The sequence below is a fragment of the Staurois parvus genome, unplaced genomic scaffold (assembly GCF_062004578.1).
Source record: "Staurois parvus isolate SC_StPar_1 unplaced genomic scaffold, SC_StPar_1.0 ptg000596l, whole genome shotgun sequence".
NCBI classification, from domain to species: domain Eukaryota; kingdom Metazoa; phylum Chordata; class Amphibia; order Anura; family Ranidae; genus Staurois; species Staurois parvus.
In genome coordinates, this window is record NW_028318392.1 from 1,854,742 (window position 1) to 1,879,578 (window position 24,837).

Below are 24,837 nucleotides of genomic sequence, written 5' to 3' on the forward strand. Positions count from 1 at the left end.
TCTTGTAAGTGTACCTTTAGCTTCCAGTCTTTTGTTAAATGAGTAAGAAATTGGGTACAATTCTAAAGGATGTACTGTACACATCAAATCATAAGCAGTACTGACAGATATGTTATTCATGCAGTCAGTTAACGGACTTATTCATGTTTCTTATTTTTGTAGTTTTATTTATTTTATAACTTATTTTATAACTTAGCATAGTTATATCCATGATACCCACAAAAAAACTTCAATATGTATGTTTATACATCACCACATAGCCACTTTAGTATCTGTAAGTGGATTTACAATGCTGCACCCAGACAGCTTAAGGGTAAGTTATAGTCAGTGTGTTATATAATCATGAGAGATTGTAATAAAAAAAAAATTCTCATTCACAGCTTGCTAAACTCCATGGTAATATCTATACGTTGTGGCTTGGTGAGACTCCACTGGTAGTGCTAAATGGCTGCAAAGCTGTAAAAGATGGCATTGTGTCTCATTCTGAGGAGCTGTCAGGCCGTCCTGTGGCTGGATTTTTGAGGGCAATTCTTCATGGAAAAGGTAAAAATATATTGCTCATTATATGAGTATAGACTTCACTATGTAAAGTGTTTTAGATAAGGACAACAGTTATGTCTTATTTATCATGTATGTGTGATGACTAAATGCCTGTATAAGTCTACAACTGAGTATGTATTTTTTTGTTGGTGACCAAGAAGACATGGGGCCTCCTTTGCATCTTTAGATCATGAACCTCTTGAAAGTAGGACATCTGGTATGGGGGAAGTAGACCGGAAAACGTGGCCAAGGTGAATTTGACTGCTGAGGGTAGAGTGGAGCAAGCCTAGTTTTGAGAACAGTAGAAACACACAAGTAGTATCAAGGAAATGAGCAGAGCCAGCAGCAGGCAAGCATTCATGTACTACATCAGTAAAGCAGGTGCAGTATCAAGGAATGAGTAGATATCAGCAACAGGCAGTTAGAGGTCATAGTACGAGGCATAGTACGAGGCAGAGTATCTTCAAAAGTGAAGCTGGGGTCAACAGTCAGGTAGTTGGCAGAAGCAAGGCAAAGTAGACCAGGTGAGGAAAATTACCACTGCTTAAGGCTGCTAAGGCACTGGTTCTCTGTAAGCATGTGTACACATGCCATGAATGTTGTACCTACCTTTTAATTGCCCCAGGAGAGCACCCATGACATAGTACATGTATCCACACCTTCAAACATGCACGGTAGATGAAAACAACCCTCATGATGATGAAAAAATTAAAAGGTCATTTTGTTTTTATCTAAAAATACTTGACTGTTACATTCATGATTTATTATAAAGCAGCCTACCACAGGCACACCCATGACAGTCTGAAAGTACTGAACACAAAAACAATTGGTACCTTGCAATATCAGTGGGTGTTTACTCATTAATAGCACAATATACAGTAAGTCCAGCATCCCAGAAGCACCTTGACTTGTTTCACACTTTTAGTGCTTTCTAAGGAATCAAAGTCTGAAAGCACTTCCACATCCAACATATCGTTCAGTTTTTATATATAGAAAAACAATATTTATCACCAATTCCTTCCTGCAGAACCTCCCACCAATATATTATTTCAATATTTTTCCAAAACGTTTGTTTAACCTCCAGAGAAGAAACAGCTAGGATCGGACAACAAAGCTTTCTAAAATTATATATATATATATATATATATATATATATATATATATATACAGTTGCGTTCAAAATAATAGCAGTCAGACATCACTAACCTGATCAATCACTGTTTTTGGTAGAAATGATATTTCTGCATGGCAAATAATTTACTAGCAGGTGTAGTAGAGTAATAGAAATCCAACAGACCCAACAGTCATGACATGCATGCTGCTGATTCTGTGTAATTGAATCACTAATTGAAAGGGGCATGTTCAAAATAATAGCAGTGTGGAGTTCTATTAGTGAGGTCATTCATTCTTTGAAAAACAGGTGGCAATTATTGCCCTTATTTAAGGAAGGAAGGCAGCAAATGTTGTACATGCTGGTTACAGTGCATTTCTCTCTGAAATTCTGAGGAAACTGAGTCGTTCCAGACATTGTTCAGAAGAACAGCATACCTTGATTAAAAAGTTGATTGGAGAGAGGAAAACATATAAAGAAGTGCAGGAAATGATAGGCTGCTCAGCTAAAATGATCGCAAATGCTTTAAAATGGCAACCAAAACCTGAAAGATGTGGAAGAAAGTGAAAAACTACCATTTGAATGGATAGAAGAATAGCCAAAATGGCAAGGACTCAGCCAACAATCAGCTCCAGGAAGATCAAAGAAGGTCTAAAGTTACCTGTGAGTACTGTTACAATTAGAAGACGCCTATGTGAAGCCAAGCTATCTGCAAGAAGGCCCCGCAAAGTCCCACTGTTGAAAAAAAGACGTGCTGAAGAGGTTACAATTTGCCAAAGAGCACATTGACTGGCCTAAAGAGAAAACTGGCGCAACATTTTGTGGACTGATGAAAGAAAGATTGTTCTTTTTGGGTCTAGTGGCCGGAGTCAGTTTGTCAGATGACCCCCAAACACTGAATTCAAGCCACAGTACACTGTGAAGACAGTGAAGCATGGTTGCAACATCTTGGTTCCAGACCAACAAGATTGATGTTATGGAGTGGCCAGCCCAATCCCCGGATCTTAATCCAATAGAAAACTTGTAGGGTGACATCAAAAATGCAGTTTCTGAGGCAAAACCAAGAAATAGAGAAGAACTGTGGAATGTAGTCCAATCATCCTGGGCTGGAATACCTGTTCACAGGTGCCAGAAGTTGGTTGACTCCATGCAACACAGATGTACAGCAGTTCTCAGAAACAGTGCATATACAACTAAATATTAATTAAGTGATTCAAAGGAAAGCAAAATCTTCAAACATTTTTCAGTTTATATAGTGAATGTTTGAGTTTGTAAAGAAGAATACAAACACTGCTATTTTTTTGAACAGTCTAATATTCACTTTTCTTCAATTTTTTTTAGAGGAACAACACAAATTTGATATATTTTTCTTCATGTTTTGATTTGGAATAGAATGTGTAGTGTTCCCAATGCATTTGTGTGTATGGAAATAAAAGCTATTAGAAGGATTTTGAGCTTTATTCACTTTTTTCAACACACTGCTATTATTTTGAACACAACTATATATATATATATATATATTTTTTTATAATAATTTATTTTACAAATCTGCAGTATTATTTTTCACATCAGGTTACAAAATATACTTTACCTTTTCTTAGGTATAGTCACATCTAATGGACACATGTGGAAACAGCATAGACGTTTTGCAATAATGACCCTAAGAAACCTTGGGCTTGGAAAATGTGGCCTGGAGTCACGTATACGAGAAGAAGCATGCTGTCTGGTGGAGTCATTTAAAACCAAGAATGGTTAGTCTGCTGAGTTTTATCCAAACTACTGTTTACTGTTTATGTTTCAAATGTGAACTGAGCAGCATTATTAAGGAAGTTGGGCATGTGTCAATATGTCCAATATAAAGAAAGTAAACTGTAAAAAAAAAAAAGAAAAGATGGTTATCTAAATGAATGTAGATCTCCTGTCACCACTGATCTTCAGCTGAATGGTGATAAGGAAGCCATCTGAAGAAAGAACTGCACAGTGCATGTTTTTAATGTAAACTCCTTTCTGTAGTCAGCCTGAGTTTAGCAATGACAGGGGATCTGTATTTGCATAGAAAAGTCTGCTGTCATTATGTATTGCTGTAAAAAAGCACGATGAGCAAAGGGAAAGCTAAAACATGCCCTAGGGTAGTACGAAAAACAATTAAGATTTCAACATACAGTAATTCAACAGCAAGCAAAGATATTTCAGTGTACTTAGATCAGCAAAGGTGAATTCTCATGGCTTGCTCTTACATTCAGTGGCAATAAAAAGATGTCAGACATTAATAATCATTTCTTATATATTTTAGGAGAATCTTTTGATCCTTTGGAGATGATCACCAATTCTGTAGTAAATGTAATTTCTGCTGTGGTTTTTGGCCATCGTTTTTCAATTGATGATGGGATTTTTCAGAAATTGGTGAAATGTAATCATAGTCTGCTTGAGATTATTGGCTCAACATGGGGAAGAGTAAGTTTCAGTAAAGCAAGACATTTTTTTTTTTCTGGGTTTGTCATGAGTTGACCATTGAGCAAATTTAATTTATGGAGCTGCTTTTTCCCCCAGCTATATGACTCTTTTCCGTGGATGATGAAACATCTACCTGGTCCTCACCAGAAGGCCTTTGACATTATGGCATACTTACATCAGTTTACAGACAAGGAGATCCGAATGCATAAGGAGAATGGATCATTAGAGGAACCTCAAGATGTCATTGACTATTATCTGGCCCACATTTCAAAGGTAGAAAATTATGTAGTAAAATATTATTTTTTCTAAAATAATAAACATGGCATACTCACCTGCTCTGTGCAATGGAATTGTACAGAGTAGCCCCTTACCTCTTTTTCTGGGGTCCCACGCCAGTGCTCTCGGCTCCTACATTTCTGTGTCTGCCACCATAGCAAGCCACTCACTCCTGAGCCAGGCTGTGTGCATTCATAGACACACACAGCACCGCTTTGCCCCGCCCACCACTCTCTGCTCACAGGATTTCATTGACAGCAGCAGGACAGCACAATGGCTCCTGTTGCTTCTGTGCCCTGTTAATGAAAGAAAAGAGAGCTGCTAGAGATGTGCATAGCACTGTATTGAGTCAGGAATCAAGTATTTGGGGGGTGAGGGGGCGAAACTGCTACTGGGACATTTTTTACCTTAATGCATGAAATGCAATGGACTTAAAACCACTTTAAAGTTTGGTAACACATAGAAACTAATTACAATACAAAGTTACATTGGGGGAATTAACAAAACTTTCTATGTCATTATAATGGAAGCAGTTGAATGACAGGCCTCATGCATTGTGGATTGTAGCCAGATGAGTTCTGTGAATGGCATAGAGAGCAAAAGTATGCAGGCAGGCGGGAAGCAGAGCATTTGTCTGTAGCAGAGGCATCATCACACATATCTAATTTTTATGAAGCTGTATCCCACCCCCCCACCAAAGAAATTTTCTAAACTTCAAATTTAAAGCTGAAGTTTAGGTATAGATATGCAGGCATAGTTACATGGGACAGCTTGAACAAATGTAAGTCTCCATGTGCCATACTTGGCCAATCCCCATGGAAGCTGGAAACCACTGTAGTAGTTGCCACCCCACCTCTCCACTTTGTCCAATCAGAAAACACTTTGCATTCTTTGAGAATATGAATTGAGAAAAGGGACCTGGAGACTAGTGGCAATCACTATAGTAGAATACTACAGTGATATCCAGCTCTCCCTGACACACAGCAGTAGCCTTTAGGAATTGCTGGCATGAATGTGTCTGTTTATCTTCAGATCATTCATAATATGTATGGGCTTGAAGATAAATAATGATATGTACTAAGTATGGATTTGTTTACAAACATAAATCTATTCATACATATTTTTAAAAAACTATCAATATAGAAGCAAGTTATAAATAATAATAAAATAATAATTCTATATTCTTTCCAATTTTACTGCACATTTTTTTATTATATGAGGATTCTCACACAATAAGACAAGTCTAAATAGCTACTTAAAGTAGTAAACTGCAAAAAATAAGTCTAAAAAAATCTTCTCCCTGCAAGTTAAGAGCATAACGTGTTAGTATGCATCGCATAGTAGCACATTATAAAAGACCTACCTTAAAATTAAGCCCTCCAGCGCACCGCTGTCATGGCTCCCCAGGGCTTTCCATCTTCCGGGTTCGCGGGCTCCAGCCTTCTGACTGGCCAAGCCACAATGACATCACTCTCGGCTGTGGCTTGGCTCTCTCAATGGATGGCATGCTGTCCATTAAGAGCACAGTGCATATGCGTTGGTGACATCACTGGGGCTGCTAATGTAAATATTTCCTAAACGGTGCACATTTAGGAGATATTTACAGTACCTACAAGTAAGCCTTGTTAAAGGCTTACCTGTAGGTAAAACATAAAAAAAAGACTTTACTACCATTTTAATTTATTTAAAGACACCCCAACATAAGCATACCCCCAGTGATGAGACTTCAAAAGTTGTTCTTTTCAACTCCCCTTTTTTCTATTATTTTAACCACTTGGCTTCCAGAGGATTTACCCCCCTTCCTGAACAGGCCATTTTTTGCAATATGCGTTACTTTAACTGACAATTGCGCAGTCATGCAACGCTGTACCCAAATTAAATTTATGTCCTTTTTTCCCCACAAATAGAGCTTTCTTTCAGTGGTATTTGATTGCCTCTGAATTTTTTATTTTTGGCGATATAAACAAAAAAATACCGACAGTTTAAAAAAAAAACAATATTTTTGATTTTTTGCTTTAAAACATATCCAGTCAAAATTTTTTTAAAAAAAATAAAATTTCGTCATAAATTTAGGACAAAATGTATTCTGCTACATGTTTTTGCTAAAAAAAATCCCACTACATGTAAATTAATTGGTTTACTTGAAAGTTATAGCGTCTACAAGTAACTGTATATATATTGGAATTTAATTTTTTTTTACTAGTAATGGAGGCAATCAGCGACTTATAGCGGGACTGCGGTGGGCATTCTGACACTGGGGGGGGGGGGGAACTGACTATCACTGACGTCTCCAGTGACACTAATACAGTAATAGATGCTAATAAAAAGCACTGACACTGTATTATTGACACTGGGCAGGAAGGGGTTAACATCTGGGGCAATCAAAGGGTTAACTGTGTGCTGTTTGTGTTACACTGTGTGCTGTATTTTATTAGGGAGGCATGCTGCTTTGTATTGCTCTATGCAGAGCAATGCAAAGCAGCATGCTGGAGCTGACAGGGGAGAGATCTGTATTGTTTACATACAGACCTCTCCCCCATCAGTGATGCTCGGCGATCGCCGGGTGCCAGTGGAGAATATCTCCGGCCAGGACCCGGTGATCGACACCTGTAGCCACCAATGGAGGTGCGGGAATGGCGCGGGCCCCCTACCCAGAAATACAAAATCATGTATGTATACATGATTTTGCACAGCCCTGACGCCCTGTAGCAGTAGTTCTGCTATAAGGCAGCCGGGAAGCAGTTAAGCTACCCCTAATAACAACAAAAAATACAAATTAACACACATGTAGCACAAGAAAAGGGTAAAATATTTTTTACAGTTATAGAGGTTTACAGCTGCAGCAACTGGAGTGTTTTTTTTGCAATACTTACCTCAATGCTGCTCCATCCCCAGACTTACTGATCTATGGTTCAGCACTGTTTGCTTCCAGGTTGAATGGTGGCCAGCTGCATCCAACCCACTTCTTGTGCATTTGACTAATATGTATGTTGACCATCACTGCTTTATTTTATACTGTCTTCAGGCTGGTCACATAACTCGTTTTTTAGAGCTTCTTTTGGTGGTAGAGGGTCCTTAATGGTGCAGAGGGTGGTGCTGACATCATCACGTCAGTGCAACTCTCTGCATCATTACACTGTGAGTGCAAGGCACCATGGTGATGCTCCATCAGGCGGCAGGTCCATGACACGCTGCAATTAAAATATGCCCTCATTCTTCCAGGGCTAAAGGACACTGAACCTTATTCAACCTGGAAATCTGAAAACATTTTGTGGTGAAAAGGAACTACTGCAGGGGACAGTACTGGAGAGGTGAATATTGCAACCAGAGCTGCTTTTTAGGTTTTTATTACCATCTGATACACTACTAATAGTAAAATAAGAAATAAAAATCCCATGAGTTGGGCTTTAAGCTATTAGAAAGATTTTAATAAGTATCAGCATATTTTTGTTTCCATGTCTAAATCATATTTTATTTTCCTAGACAGCAGATGAAAAAGACTCAATATTTAATGAAGACAGTCTGATTGCACTGGTTATTGAGTTTTTTAATGCTGGAACTGAAACCACAGCCACCTCCTTGCAGTGGGCATTATTATGCATGGTGGCCCATCCTGATGTGCAAAGTGAGTAGACAAATGATTGGAATTTTGCAAAAGGTACATATTTTGTTTGCTGTGGTAATGCACATTATATATACTGGTGCACTGTGGTGCCATTCATTTTAAACAACACCCAAATGCACCTCCACAACACAGGGCCTGAGATGTGCTGTGATACAAAATCTATATTTTTTGCCTAACACAGCAAAATGCACCACAAAAGCTGCTCATTGTAGCACGTGTTGCACTGTGCTGTGCTGCACCACAGGTGTGTTTGCAAGAAGTGCTGGGTGCCATTCAGGGGCGGACTGAAAACTCATGGGACCCCCGGGCAATAGGGCCCCTGTGTCCTTGCCCAAACTCAAAAAAGCCTATGAAAAAGGTATCAGGGGCATCTCATGGGGCCCCCTACTGACCCCGGGCCCTCGGGCAGTGCCCGAGTTTCCAAATGGTCAGTCCGCCCCTGGTGCCATTAAGATTGGCTTGCACTGCAGTGCACTAGTGCATGTTATAAGCATTTTTGTGTATTGCAGAAATGGGCACTGTTGCAGCACAACAGTGTGAACCCAACATAAAAGGAGGGCATAGAAGAAGCTATATTCTTCTAGACATTCTGGGGTTGATATAATAAAGGAGTAGAGGCTGAAGTGAACACAGATTCAATTTATTCACTAAGCTCAGTGAACATTCACTTTGGTGAGTTAACAATTTCTATTCCTTTAGCTCTGTCTCTAATTCACATTTTGTAGGAAGCCATCCCTACAGGCAAGCAGGGTATTGAAGGGAGGTGATTGAGTCACTACTTATTTACAGGTGTACCTCAGTTTACGAACGCCTCAGTTAATGCAATTTTCGGTTTATGAATGAAAATCCATTGAAAATAATGCCTCGGTTTACAAATTTTTTTTTGCAATATGAACGGATTAATTGGTTTTCAATGCATTTACAATTTTTTTTTTAATCATGTCCCTGTACAGTGCTATGCCTTTAAAGTGCACTTTATAAAGAGTTTTGAACAGATAAGACATTTTTTACTTTTTTCTGACCCCCGGAATGGATTAATTGGTTTTCAATGCAATTAGGAATTTTTTTAATCATGTCCCTGTACAGTGCAATGCCTTTAAAGTGCACTTTATAAAGAGTTTTGAACAGATAAGATTTTTTTTTACTTTTTTCTGACCTCCAGAATGGATTAATTGGTTTTCAATGCAATTAGGAATTTTTTTTAATCATGTCCCTGTACTGTATTTATGCCTTTAAAGTGCACTTCATAAAGAGTTTTGAACAGATAAGACTTTTTTGTACTTTTTTATGACCTCCGGAATGGATTAATTGGTTTTCAATGCATTTACGAATTCATTTTTAATCATGTACTTGTACAGTATTTATGCCTTTAAACTGCACGTTTTAAAGAGTTTTGAACAGATAAAATACTTTTTTTTTTACTTTTTTCTGACCTCTGGAACGGATTAATTGGTTTTCAATGCATTCCTATGGGAAACTGCGTTTTTGTTTACGATTTTTTCGCAATACGAAAAGTCCCACAGAATGCATTAAATTCGTAAACCGAGGTACGCCTGTACTGGTGTGTAAATTCAGTTTGAGCTATTGAGCTCTGTAAACCACAGTATCCAACTCTTGGGTGTGAGGATACAAAATATACTTCTGCCATATTCTATGTTCTGTACCTATATAAGATTATATATGTTTACAAATTGAATATTTTAGTACTGACCTAAAAAATAAAGAAAATATATACACAATCATAATACATTATTTTTCAAGGTTAAAATAAACCTGTATTGGGGAAAGTATGTAGATCACTATTGCTGAACTCCTGAAAATTCTAGCTGTCTGACTGTCCTGTAGGCTCACTGATGCCAATCATTTTTTATCAACACTGATGTCAATCCTTTTTTTTCAAGTAAGCAGATCAGGAGTTCAGACTTCATTGTGACTTTCCTGATTTGCAAGCTTTTTCTGTAGTTACAACTTCTGCAAAGTGGGAAATGGTTCCCTAAAACCCTTAAACCTGTGTGATACTAATCAATGCAAGATGTAGTACAGTAGAGGTGTGGTGTGAATACTTTATAATGTGATTTCTGTGGTAGGGAATCTTCAATTTCAATCAATACTCCACTTCATAGCTGGGGATTAAGAGGATTTGCAGGGCCACTATTTAATTTGCAAAATGAGAAAGTGGTATTTTTAGGGAAATGCTGCTGTTGATTCAGGGATGTGGCTTTTCAGGTATGGCATTTTGCTGAACCAGAGATGTAAACACAGGCACACTGAACTAGGGATGGGTGGTAATGGTATTTGCAAAGGAAATGTTGAAAAAGTGTGATCTTTTTAGGGACACTAAGACAGACAAAGGAGGGTGGTATTTTTAAGTTAAAAGGATACTAAACCCAAGACCCTGCATTCACTATACCTGGTCTCCCACAGTACACAGAAAATGGAAATGCAATTATTTTAGTAAATACAAACTACTAAATACCTTTTCCCTTCAGCAGTTAGAGCAGTCTTGTGACTTCAGCAGAGCACTGGTTAAAGCTTGTAGAACAATGTGAAACCTCTGACCCTCTGTCTGGACAGTGCTGATTGGCCCTGTGCTGATCATATTATTATTATTATACAGTATTTATATAGCGCCAAAAAGTTTGCTCAGCGCTGTACAGAGTAGTGGGGGACAGTACATGAGACAATACAGTAACAAAACAGTATATGAGGGGTTCGAGGGTCCTGCTCTTTCGAGCTTACAATCTAGGAGGGAGGGATGTACCCTCCAAAGGAAAAAAAAAACTTATCTAGCAATACACACCAAATTGAGCATGTGCATGTGACCACAGGTTCATTCTGTATCAGGTGGTCATTTGAACAAGCGGAGGGGCAGAGAAGAAAGGATCAAACAGCCTTTTTACATAATGCAGAGGATGTAACCCCTTAGCTTCCACAGTGAATATAACAAGCATGCTTTACTGCATATACAGGCTGATTTTACTGCTGTGGGTTTAGTAACACTTTAATTGTGAACCAAGGATGGGGTCACAGGGAGCTTTCCTGGGGCACACTAACGCTTAGATCTTCACATGGATAGACCTCTGCTGGGTTGGAGATGCAGAGATGAGCAGCTACAATGTGCTGCATAAGCTAGGAATAGTAGGGACACTGTGGAGTGGAGCTGGAGATGAGGAGTAATGTAATGGTATTTGAAGGGACACCGATAAGTCAAATGTGGAGGGACACAGAACTTTCCAGGCATAGAGTTAATGCTTGCACAGAAATATTTCCTAAAAAGAATGTGTAAGAAAAATAGGATGCACAAAAACAGACTAATTAAAGCTGATTTTTGTTGATTTGGTGGCTGTGGGCAACAGTTCTTTAGACACTTTTGAAAAAGAGGTGCCTTATGTTCATGTTTTAATAGGTATGTGCTAATATTAGGATTATGTATTAACATTTTCTCATTACAGAGAAGGTGCACGAGGAACTGGATGCTGTCCTTACTGGGCCTGTAATTTACTATGAAGACAGAAAGCGGCTCCATTACACTAATGCCGTCATTCATGAGATCCAGCGTTTTGGGAGCGTAGCAGCTGTAGGACTTCTAAGAACCTGTATAAGAGATGTCAGTGTCAGAGGGTACTCTTTGCACAAGGTGACAATTTTATAAGCTACCTCAAATGAGAAAATATGTGGGCTGCCACTGTGGACCTACAGTATCTTCAAAGTACTGAGTAGAGATGAGCAAATTAATTTCAGCATCATTTATTTTGCTTCAAAATTAAAAGCAAACATTTACTGAAGAAGAAACTCTCAATTTTGATCACTGAGGCGTTTAGATGAAATGTTCTTAAAAGAAAATCTTCAAGGATGATAAGGGTAATTTCTTGACAGACTCCATGGCAGCATATGTTTGGGGTACCTCCACCCTCACTCCTACCCCATAGGACCCCACTCCCGAAAAAATTCAAGGCTGATACAGAGACTGCATTTCTTTTTTGTCCTCCTCGTAGGACCCTTAGTATTTGAAGTTTTCCCTATCTTTTGGACGTGTCAGTAGCCGGATCTCATGCAGGAACAACTGTGTGGATACAAAGAGCATCCTGCAGCATCCAGGAGGCTTCCAACTTTAACAGGATGAATCGAGTTGTCACCATGTCCTCAGCTATCAGTGGGGTGGTGTTTTGGTACACATTTGCAGAGAATCAATGCCTGGAGATGGGGCCCTGCCATTGGCAGCCATTTATGTTGGCTGGATTCCCTGCTATCAGTGGGTGGCCATTAAGTGTGCCCAGCATGGACAATGCAGCTGCCTTATTGCTTCTGGGATTTGGGCCACATGAGTGTCATATGCCCTTTCTTTTTTTGTAAATGTTTTTTAATGCTTTCAATAATTTTTCTTCCTGGGTCTAGCAGTATGTGGCCTCTCATGGAGGCTTAAACGCATCTGCATTCCACACCGATGTTGACTATCTAGTTTGTACAGTTGTCAAGTTCTGGGCTGGTCCACGCACAAGCGATGCCTTGGGTTAAACTGAGACTTGGTTTACTCATACATGGCAGTATATAGACAGTGTGAGGGCTCCCTGTACATTCTATTTCCTGTCAGATTTGGTTTTACTGAGGGCTCTGTGTGCTGATTCTCCCCGCACTCTTAACATACTCATGACTGGTAAGGGATCTTGCTCCTAATGCTTCTAGGCTGCTTTTTTCCATCTGGTTCGGTAGATCTGCCAAATATGCTTGTTTTTTGTTTCTACATGTAAGTGTTCTGGATCTGCCTGCCCCCTGTGCTATGCTATGAATGTGTCACTGCCCCATGGTGGCCAACCCTTGCTTAGCAGGTAAGAAACGATGGATTTTTTTTCTTTTCCTCCTCTCACAAGGTTCTAATAGTTAATAATTTTATTTACCTTTTTTCTGTTGCATAGCCCTTCTAGGACTGACCATCAGTTCTCGTCATGAAAAGAGAGAAACCCTTCTAGGATCTCAGGCCCTGGTGGGCTAATCTTTATGTGAAGCATGTTTTAACCATCAGTTGGAGAAAGGGAGAGTAATAATTAGCAGATAATATCCCTAGTTAAACAAATGGTGCAAGAATCCATGAAGGAGTGGAGTTCTATAGATCTAAAAGATGCCTACTTTCACGTGCCCATCTCAGGTTTCTTCCAAACATTTTCCTGAATCACAGTAGGTCAGGAACACCTTCAGTTTACATGTCTTCCACTTGGGCTCTCAACATCGCCTTGTGTGTTCTACAAAGGGGAGTTGTTGGCCTTGATCAAAAAGTGAGCCATACACCTACACCACTACTTGGACAACCTTCATTTATTGTCCCAATGCAATTAGCTGCTTGTGAGACCCAGAGACCAGGTCCTTGGGTACTCCAGGAGCTCAGCTGTCTGGCAAATCAAGAGAAACGTCATCTAAGTCCCAAGCAGTCCCTCGTATATCTTGAAGCCCAGTTCGATACAGCCCAAAGTACTATTGTGCTGCCTCTAGAGAAGATTCTGGAGATTCAGAGCAAGATCCCCTTGGTACTGTCATCCTCTCATCCCTGGGTTTTCCAGTGTCTAAATGATTATTGGCACCATAGGTTCCACAGCACCAATGGTGAAATGGGTATAGTGGAGGTCGTGTCCCTTCCCCAAGAGGATTGCTCCAACAATAGAGGTCAGGAAGCAATAATCAAATCATACATATCTCTCTGTCAATGAAGAGGAGCCTTCTTTTGTGGTTCCTGAAGGAGAACCTACTCATCTGACACTCTATCACCCCCAACTCTTTTGTCATAATCACCATGCCAGCAGCAGGGGCTGGGGTACGTATTGCCTCTCAGAGGTTGCACAGGGCTGTTGGTGGTTTCCCTCTTGAGGGGTCATGTCGAATGTCCTGGAACCCTTGAGAAGCCTTCTGCACCTTTCATTTCACCATCTCACAAAAGGAGCTTCAGTAATTCTGAGGCTAGTTAATACCACTGCAGTCTCCTAAATAAAGGGGGGGGGGGGTTGCAGTATGAGTTTGTGGCAAGAGGTAGAGCTGATTATGTCATGGGGTCAGAAAAATCTCTCCAACATCTCTGCAGTCTTTGTACCAGGGACATGAACTCCCAGGTGGACTACATCAGGTGGATCCTCTCCCTTAGGAGAAATTCTACACTAACGGTCAGTGCCCCCAGACCCTTGGGATAGATGCACTGACAGACCAGTGGAAGGTTTGCAAAGCATATGCGTTCCCCCAGTCCTGCTTATACTCAGATTTCTCCAGAGGCTCCAATCGGAAGATGTGGAGATACTGGCAGTGATATTTTACTGGTTGAAAAGGCCCTGGTTTCCCCTACTGTTGCAACTCAGCTACCAGGACCTAGTGCCTCTACCTTTCAGGCTGGATCTTCTCTCACAGGGCACAACTGTACATCCGTGGCCAGCGAGCCCCCACCTGATGATTTGGTTCTTGAGAGGAAAAGGCTAGTGGTCCTTGGCTGAACCTCCAGGTCATCTCTACCTTGATGAGTGCCAGAAGAACTAGCACAGAGTCTACTGTCTACAAGAGTTTGTGTACATTTCAGGTGGGTCATGCATTAAGCCCCAAACTCACTACTTCCTTCAATCTGGCCTGGACTTTCAGCCTCTCTGATCATCTGTTAGTGCACTTCTCTCGAGAGAATAGAGGGAAACAAGATGCCTCCAGGACTATTGATGCTTGGATCATGCAGGCTATCCAACAGGCATATTGGGTGAAGTGCTTGGTTCCCCTAGAGGCAGTGGCTGCACACTCAGAGGTGTCTCGACGTCTTGGGTGGCTTCTCATCATGAGGCTCCTGAAATAATCTGAAGAATGGCGTCATCTATTAATACTAGAGATGAGCGAATTATTCAAAAATTCGATTCGGCTGATTCGCCGAATTCGCGGAATAAATTCGATTCGAGGCGAATATATTCGCTGCGAATTTAACGTGTAAAAAGGGTGTTTCTAGGCTTCAGAGAGCCTTTATATTAGTGCAGAACACTGTACCTTTAATTTAAATGCCCTTGGAGTCTGCTGGGGAAGAGAAATAATACTGTCAGTCAGTATGACATGCAGATGAGTGCCGTCGATCTTAGAATCACCGCACACTTCACTCATTTGGGCAGTCACGGGGCCAAAACCAGAGTGTGGAGCCACAGTGTGGCGGTGGAGGCAGCAGCAATGGGAGGCATACAGCACCCTATGACAAAATGGAACCCACCAGCAGTGTGAGGAGACCTGAAAGTGGCACATGGCAGAGTGTGGCGATGGAGACAGCAGCAATGGGAGGCCGTACAGGGACCCATGACACACTCTGGACCTGGCAGCAGCATGAGGAGGCGGTACAGGGGCCCATGACAGATTACGGGCCTGGCAGCAGCATGAGGAGTCGGTACGGGGGCCCATGGCAGATTACGGGCCTGGCAGCAGCAATGGGAGGCCATACAGCACCCTATGACAAAATGGAACCCACCAGCAGTGTGAGGAGACCTGAAAGTGGCACATGGCAGAGTGTGGCGATGGAGACAGCAGCAATGGGAGGCCGTACAGGGACCCATGACACACTCTGGACCTGGCAGCAGCATGAGGAGGCGGTACAGGGGCCCATGACAGATTACGGGCCTGGCAGCAGCATGAGGAGTCGGTACGGGGGCCCATGGCAGATTACGGGCCTGGCAGCAGCAATGGGAGGCCATACAGCACCCTATGACAAAATGGAACCCACCAGCAGTGTGAGAAGACCTGAAAGTGGCACATGGCAGAGTGTGGCGATGGAGACAGCAGCAATGGGAGGCCGTACAGGGACCCATGACACACTCTGGACCTGGCAGCAGCATGAGGAGGCGGTACAGGGGCCCATGACAGATTACGGGCCTGGCAGCAGCATGAGGAGTCGGTACGGGGGCCCATGGCAGATTACGGGCCTGGCAGCAGCAATGGGAGGCCATACAGCACCCTATGACAAAATGGAACCCACCAGCAGTGTGAGGAGACCTGAAAGTGGCACATGGCAGAGTGTGGCGATGGAGACAGCAGCAATGGGAGGCCGTACAGGGACCCATGACACACTCTGGACCTGGCAGCAGCATGAGGAGGCGGTACAGGGGCCCATGACAGATTACGGGCCTGGCAGCAGCATGAGGAGTCGGTACGGGGGCCCATGGCAGATTACGGGCCTGGCAGCAGCATGAGGAGGCGGTACAGGGGCCCATGGCAGAGTGGCGGAGCGTAAGCAGCTAAAATTGAAGGCCATACAGAGGCCTATGTTAAAAAGTCCCCCCAGCAGCAGCGTGGGGAGACGACTAATAGTCGTCTCCCCACGCTGCTGCTGGGGGGACTTTTTAACATAGGCCTCTGTATGGCCTTCAATTTAAGCTGCTTACGCTTCGCCACTCTGCCATGGGCCCCTGTACCGCCTCCTCTTGCTGCTGCCAGGTCCAGAGTGTGTCATGGGTCCCTGTACGGCCTCCCATTGCTGCTGACTTCATCGCCAGACTCTGCCATGTGCCACTTTCAAGTCTCCTTACACTGTTGGTGGGTTCCATTTTGTGATAGGGTGCTGTATGGCCTTCCATTGCTGCTGCCTCCACCGCCACCCTGCGCCATGTGCCTCTGTCGTCTGCTCAAGCTGCTGACGGCTTCCGCTTTTTAACCGAGGCCTGTGTTTGGCTTCCGAATACTGCTGCATCCACCGCCACCCTGCGCCATGTGTCTCTGTTGTCTGCTCACGCTGCTGACGGCTTCCGCTTTTTAACCTAGGCCTGTGTATGGCTTCAGAATAATGCTGCCTACACCGCCACCCTGCGCCATGTGCCTCTGTCGTCTGCTCACGCTGCTGCCAGGTCCATACTGATTCATGGCCCCCTGTACCGGCTCCTCATGAACGTGGTTCAGCGGGTTTGCATCACTTAACGGCAAATCGTTGACAAACGCTGGGACGTTCAGTGTTGTGCGCATTAAGCCAGACACCAAAGGGCAGCACAGACCTGTTATTACTCGCTCAAGCATGGCTGAACAAAACCAGTCTCTACCACAAATTGGACCCAGACCTGCCCAGGGTCTCGTAAGTAGATTGCACGGAGGAGTAGAGTTCGTTATTGGAATTAACTGTGAGGGACTTTTAAACCTAGGCCTGTGTATGGCCTTCAATTGAAGCTGCTTCTGCTCCGCCACTCTGCCATTGGACTCTTGATAGTCGACGACTATCAAGAGTCCAATGGCAGAGTGGCGGAGCAGAAGCAGCTTCAATTGAAGGCCATACACAGGCCTAGGTTTAAAAGTCCCTCACAGTTAATTCCAATAACGAACTCTACTCCTCCGTGCAATCTACTTACGAGACCCTGGGCAGGTCTGGGTCCAATTTGTGGTAGAGACTGGTTTTGTTCAGCCATGCTTGAGCGAGTAATAACAGGTCTGTGCTGCCCTTTGGTGTCTGGCTTAATGCGCACAACACTGAACGTCCCAGCGTTTGTCAACGATTTGCCGTTAAGTGATGCAAACCCGCTGAACCACGTTCATGAGGAGCCGGTACAGGGGGCCATGAATCAGTATGGACCTGGCAGCAGCGTGAGCAGACGACAGAGGCACATGGCGCAGGGTGGCGGTGTAGGCAGCATTATTCTGAAGCCATACACAGGCCTAGGTTAAAAAGCGGAAGCCGTCAGCAGCGTGAGCAGACGACAGAGACACATGGCGCAGGGTGGCGGTGGATGCAGCAGTATTCGGAAGCCAAACACAGGCCTCGGTTAAAAAGCGGAAGCCGTCAGCAGCATGAGCAGACGACAGAGGCACATGGCGCAGGGTGGCGGTGGAGGCAGCAGCAATGGAAGGCCATACAGCACCCTATCACAAAATGGAACCCACCAACAGTGTAAGGAGACCTGAAAGTGGCACATGGCAGAGTCTGGCGATGAAGTCAGCAGCAATGGGAGGCCGTACAGGGACCCATGACACACTCTGGACCTGGCAGCAGCAAGAGGAGGCGGTACAGGGGCCCATGGCAGAGTGGCGAAGCGTAAGCAGCTTAAATTGAAGGCCATACAGAGGCCTATGTTAAAAATAATAACATGTTTGGGGCATGATTCATGGCGGATTTAGTCAGTTGTGTCAGGAACTGGTGGTTTGAAATCCAGACTAATCCACGCCTGATTCATTTTCACAAACGTGAGTCTCTCCACACTTTGGGTGGACAGTCGTGTCCTCCGCGGAGTTACAATACCTCCTGCCGCACTAAACACGCGCTCCGATGCCACGCTACTGGCCGGGCATGACAGCCTTTCAAGGGCAAATTCAGCTAGTTGGGGCCAAAGGTCAAGTTTCGTTGCCCAGTAGTCAAGGGGATTGTCTACCTCGGTTGGCAGGGTGCTGTCCAAGTAGGCCTGAGCCTGTTGTTTGAGGTCCTGCTCCAGGTCCACCTGATGCTGCTGCTGCTGCGGCTGGTTAGTAGTTTCCTCACTGCGCTGGTGAAGAAAGCTACTCATCATCGACTGCAGACTGAGGCAGCCGCTGCTGGTGCAGCTGCCACTGCTCCTACCACCCCACCCCTCCCCTGCTGCCATGGCAGCGGAACGCGAGCGCACAGGGCCCACAGTGTCTGAGGATGGACGTTGGCGCAGAAAGGCAGAGACCAACTGACTACATCGGTGGTTTTTATAGTACTTTATTTTGGCCTCCCTCTCAGCAGGTGTGAAAAAGGCCACCATTTTTGAACGGTAGCGAGGGTCCAACAAGGTGGACAGCCAAAAGTCATCCCTCTGTCTGATGGTTATTATTCGGCTGTCGCTACGCAAGCAAGCGAGCATGCTATGGGCCATTTGTGCCAAGGAATGCGAGGGACTCCCTGCCTCCATCTCCACAGCATACTGCCACGGTGCGTCTGGGTCCTCTGTCTCCTCCTCCTCCTCCTCTACCAGATGCTCCTGCTCCTCCACTCCTGTCCGCTGAGTGGAAAAACCACCCATTTCACTCAATAATTCCTGAGCACCAATGTCCTCCTCTACCTCCTCCTCTTCTTCCTGTCCTGCCCCCACAGGGGTCATGTGGCATTGAGATCTGTGCGCCACGTCTACCGTACCCTGACCAGCCATTGTTAACAGCATTTGTTCCAGGACGTGCAACAGAGGAATGACGTCGTTCATCCCATAGTCCTGCTGACTCACGAATAGCGTGGCCTCCTCAAAGGGCCTGAGCAAGCGGCAGGTGTCACGCATGAGCTGCCAATGGCTGACATCGAAGTTACACAGGGGAGTACCTTTATCCGCTTGTAACATCAGGAAATCGGTGATGGCCTTTCGCTGTTCGTAAAGGCGGTCTAACATATGTAGGGTTGAATTCCACCTTGTTGCAACGTCGCAGATCAGGCGATGCTGTGGAATTCCGTTCTGCCGCTGCAGCTCAAGGAGGGTGTGCTTTGCGGTGTAGGAATGGCTGAAATGCCTGCAAAGTTTACGTGACATTTTAAGGATGTCTTGCAGTGGGATGGTGGATTTTAGGAACCGCTTGACAACCAGATTGAACACGTGAGCCATGCATGGCGCATGGCACAACCTTCCTTGACGCAGAGCAGACACCATGTTCTTTCCGTTGTCGGTCAACATGGTTCCGATTTTCAGTTTGCGCGGAGACAGCCATCTGTCGATTTCTCTGTTCATTACACTCAGAAGTTCCTCCCCTGTGTGACTACGTTCGCCAAGGCATACCAGGTGCAGCACAGCGTGACACCGTTGCGCCCTGCACATGTGATATGCCGGTCGGGTAATGGGACTTGGCACAGGGGTGGCGGCTGAGGACACGGCGGAAGAAGAGGTGGTAGAGGCGGACATCTTTGCTGGACCAAGGACGTGCAAACGTGGAGGCAAAAGCAGCGTGACCTGTCCAAGTTGCTGGTGCGGCTGTGCCAGCACCACGTTCACCCAGTGGGCCGTAAATGACATGTACTGTCCCTGACCGTAGTTACAGCTCCACACGTCGGCGCTGCCGTGCACTTTGGCAGAGACCGACATGCTCAAAGACTGGCCCACCATCTCTTCTACATGTGAATGCAGGGCTGGCACTGCCTTTTTGGCGAAGAAATGCCGGCTTGGCACTCTCCACCGCGGCGCGGCACAAGCCATCATTTCTCGGAAAGGTGCTGAGTCCACCACTTGGAAAGGGAGGGACTGCAGCACCAGCAACTTGGACAGGAGGACGTTCAGCTTCTGCACCGTCGGGTGCGTGCTCGCAAACTGTTGTCTCTTGGAAACGGATTCCAAGAAAGACTGCTGACGGAATCCGTGAAGAGGAGTAGCAGGAGAAGGAGCATCTGAATGAGCGGAAGATGCCAACGAGCGACAACTCCCCTCAGCAGAGGTGTTGGAGCCTTGACTGGCTGATAGAGGGCGATTGACGTCGGGTGACGGAGCAAGTAACGGAGCGGGTGATGGAGCGGGGGCTGGGGCAGGCAGAACCGCCGTATCTTTATCACGGTTTTCCCAGGCCACCGAATGGCGACGCTGCATATGCTGACGCAACGCTGTAGTCCCAACATGGGCCCCCTGGCCACGCTTGACTTTCTGGCCACATAGTCGACATACGGCTACGTTTACTTCCTCGGGCGGCTTGACGAAAAATTGCCACACCGCCGAGTAGGAAACTTTGCCCCCGCTACTCCTCACTGGCTGACTGCTACTTCCTCCGTGCACACCGGCACCACTACTGGCCGTGGTGGTAGGCTGCAGTGGAGCTGGTGCTCTACTCCGTGGTCGTTTGCCTCCACTGACACTGCTGCGACCCTGCTGCCTCCTGGGCAACCCACCGACTGTTTTGCTCGCTGGCAAGCTGGCACCCTCTTCTCCTGATGATGCGGAAGCAATAGCCTGATGACGACGAGGCTGCCAAGTGCGATCAGCCTCATCATCATCAATTAGGGTCTCCGCGTCACTACTAGCCCACTCGGCTGCGTGTGGGTCAGGAGACAGACCTGTCTCTAGACCGGCTACCGAGCCACTCTCCTCGCCAGTACTTCTTCGCCTGGCTGCTGAAGAGGCGGATGTCTCCCCCCGTTCCTGACCGCCCTCTGTTAGCTCTTCCTCACTGTACAGTGGGGCTGAGCCCACAGCATGCGATACTTCGCTTGGTGAGGGAACACCAAAGGACAGGGGCAGGCAGAGGACACGTGATTTCAGTGGGCTTGCTCCCGGGCCATGCCAACTAACGGTTGTGTCTGACGTACCCACCGACCGTTGGCTGTAGGTGTCAGAGGTGACCTGGGAAGAGGAAGACGACCGAGTCAACCAATCGATGACGGCAGGGTTGTCGGTGGAGACACGACCGCTGGATGACACCGGGAGCACTGGCCTCTGGCTGCGACTAGTGCTGCCTCGACCCCTTCCTCTGCTGCCACGTCTGCTCGCTCCTGAAACATTGCCTCCTCTGCCACTCCTCTGCGTGTTGTCTGACATACTCTTTAATTCAATAGTGGTTGTGAAGCAGAAAGTAACGATTCTGTGTCCCTGAGTAACAATTCTGTGTCCCTGAGTAACGATTCTGTGTCCCTCAGTAACGATTCTGTGTCCCTGAGTAACGATTCTGTGTCCCTCAGTAACAATTCTGTGTCCCTGAGTAACAATTCTGTGTCCCTGAGTAACGATTCTGTGTCCCTCAGTAACGATTCTGTGTCCCTCAGTAACGATTCTGTGTCCCTGAGTAACAATTCTGTGTCCCTGAGTAACAATTCTGTGTCCCTGAGTAACGATTCTGTGTCCCTCAGTAACAATTCTGTGTCCCTGAGTAACAATTCTGTGTCCCTGAGTAACGATTCTGTGTCCCTGAGTAACAATTCTGTGTCCCTGGGTAACGATTCTGTGTCCCTGAGTAACGATTCTGTGGCCCTAAAGTCTCTGTGGCCCTAACTCTGTCCCTAATACAGACAGGTCTGTCTCTCTTGAATGACCGGAGGCTAATGGAGAATTCGAAGATGGCCGCAATTTATAGCTCCACCATTACACAGTGCTGGCTGGCTGGCTGCTGATTGGCTAATGCGATCACATGTCATGAATGAATGTATTATGGGTCAGCGCGCCTTGTCTGCGCGCCTTCCCAGAGATCCCCGCTCCGTCGCCACACATGTCGCCGCCATTTTTGGGAAAATTCGATTCGTGCATCCGAAGTTTGCTAATTTTCGGATTCGGCGCGAATCGAATTTTTCCTGATCTTCGAAACGAATTCCACTTCGCCATGTTCGATTCGCTCATCTCTAATTAATACGTTTATGGGTCACTATTGTGTGGAGCCTGCTTCTGTATGTTCTGTTAATTTTGGTCTAAAGGTGCTGTATGTAAATGGTTGAGATTAAAGCCTTTTTTTGTTCAGCAATCCCACTTGTGTATTTGTGGCTAGTTAGTTCCCAAACGTATGCAGCCATGGAGTCTGTCAGGAAATTCTAAACTTTCCTAACAAATACTTACTGTAATTTTTCATTCCTGATGGACCCCATGGCAGCATGGGTACTCTCCCAGTGTCATGAATAGGCTACTTACAAAATGGGGCATCTGGTTTAGCCTTGAAATTTATGAGAGTATGGTCCCATGGGGTAGGAGTGAGGGCAGACCTACTCCAAACGTATGTTGCCATGGAGTCCATCATGAAAGGAAAATTACTGTAAGTATTTGATATGAATTTTTCCTTTTTCATTTATTCCATTAATGGGTTTATTTATAAAACGTTTGCACACAAGGTTCACACTTTTACACATTTTGCAATTGAATTGGAAAAAAAATACTGTATCTGAATCTTGGATGAAATTTGTATGCAACTGTGTGATCTCTCTAAGTGTTTTTGTTTGTTTGTTTTTCTCCTTTTTTGTATTTATGTAATTATTTTCTTACTGTTTAAAAATGTCTAATTATAATGCTTGTAAACAGCCATTTATGGCACGGTACAGATCAGGACAGTTGAAAGGAGCTTCCTTAATCTGTAGGAGCCATTTAAATCCAATTGCATGGTTAAAAAACACCAGAAACCTATTAATATGCCTTTTCTATTAACTCGGATTCCTATTTTGCTAATATAGTGAAATTTCCCTAAAATATTCTGATTTATGCCAACATTTCAAGAAAGTTAAAACTCAGATTTGTTTTCCTCATCCCTGTTCCTAAGTTACTTACCTGCAACAAGTTTAGATATTTTGACATTTGTGTAACTCTCATTTGGTGATTACTTGTCCTATGTCTATGACTTAGATATATTAAATGTGTACGCAGTTAAATAACTATTCTTTCCAATAGAGGGCCAGTAATAGCAGACCACATATTTCTTTCTAGACGCGTGGTTCGTTTAGTTCTGAATCAAAATTTGGACAAATGTTTTGTTATTTAAATTCTGATGTATCTAAATTTCTGAATTACAATAGTAACGAATTAGAAAGAAATAGAAAGAATATAACTGTCTTCTGAAATGTGTTGAATTTGAATAGAATAGATAAAAATAGAATAGAAAAGAATAGAATAGAAAAGCATAGAATAGAATAAAATAGAAAAAATATAACCGTCTTCCGAGATTCGAATTTTTGAATAGAATAAATTTGAATAGATTAAAATAGCATTGAAAAGAATAGGAACCAAGAGAATAGAAAGGAATAGAATAGAAAAAAAAATAAAGAATATAACCTTCTTCCGAAATTCAAATTTCGAATAGAATAAATTCAAATTGGAATGCCAGTTCAAATTTTCTGAATTCAGTAGAGCTGAATTCAGATTGAATCAAATAAAAAAATGAAATCAGATTGAATCAAATAAAAAAATGAAACGCAACGAATTCTAAAAACTAATTAAACGAGTTAAACGAATTTAAGGGAACTAAATGATTTAAATAGAGAATTGCTTTTTACAATTCCTGTATAATGTTATATATTTAATTACTTTTTTTCTGTTTTTCTTATTACCTCCTCCAAGAATACAGTGATTTTGGCCAATGTGGATTCTGTACTGCGTGATACTGAGTACTGGAAAACACCTTATCAATTCAACCCTCATCACTTTCTGGACAAACATGGGAAGTTTTCAGTAAATGAGGCCTTTTTGCCTTTTTCTGCTGGTAGGTGCCGAGATATTTTGTAAACTAGGATATGCACTAGCAGTGTTCTACCTACAGTTAGGTCCATATATATTTGGACTCAGGCACAATTTTAGTTTTTTCAGATATTTACCAAAACATATTCAAGCTATATTTATATAATGGATATGGGCTGAAAGTGCACACTCTCAGGTTTAATTTGAGGGTATGTACATCCAAATTGGGGAAAGGGTTTATGAATTACAGCTCTTAAGAGCAGCCATCCCCCTTTTTCAAGGGACCAAAAGTAATTGGACAATTGAATCAAAAGCTGTTTCATGGCCAGGTGTGGGCTACTCCTTCATTATTTCTTCATTAATTAAGCAGGTAAAAGGTCTGGAGTTGATTCTAAGTGTGGTATTTGCATTTGGAATCTATTGCTGTGAACTTACATTGTGCGTTCAAAGGAGCTGTCCATGCAAGTGAAACAGGCCATTGTAAGGCTTCAAAAATGAAACAAATCCATCAGAGAGATAGCAGCAACGTTAAAAGTGGCTAAATCAACAGTTTGGCACATTCTGAGGAAAAAAGCATGCATTGGTGAGCTCAGCAACATAAAAAGGCATGGACATCCATGGAAGACAACAGTGGTGGATGATCACAGGATCCTCTCTATGGTAAAGAAAAACACATTCACAACATCCATACAAGTGAAGGACACTCTCCAGGAGGTGGGCGTATCATTGTCAAAGTCTACAATCAAGAGAAGACTTCACGAGAGCAAATACAGAGGGTTCACCACAAGTTGCAAACC

At 43.8% G+C, this 24,837-nt stretch overlaps 1 protein-coding gene across 1 annotated transcript in view; it reads left to right on the forward strand.

Annotated features, from left to right (window-relative positions):
* Positions 1-24,837, forward strand: part of LOC149449913 (cytochrome P450 2J6-like) — a 35,796-nt gene that overhangs the window by 5,449 nt on the left and 5,510 nt on the right. The window contains exons 2-8 of the mRNA XM_089692572.1: positions 381-543; positions 3,253-3,402; positions 3,945-4,105; positions 4,202-4,378; positions 7,865-8,006; positions 11,459-11,643; positions 23,924-24,065. Of these exons, the coding sequence (XP_089548698.1) occupies positions 381-543; positions 3,253-3,402; positions 3,945-4,105; positions 4,202-4,378; positions 7,865-8,006; positions 11,459-11,643; positions 23,924-24,065 (1,120 nt within the window). The remainder of the gene's footprint in view (positions 1-380; positions 544-3,252; positions 3,403-3,944; positions 4,106-4,201; positions 4,379-7,864; positions 8,007-11,458; positions 11,644-23,923; positions 24,066-24,837) is intronic.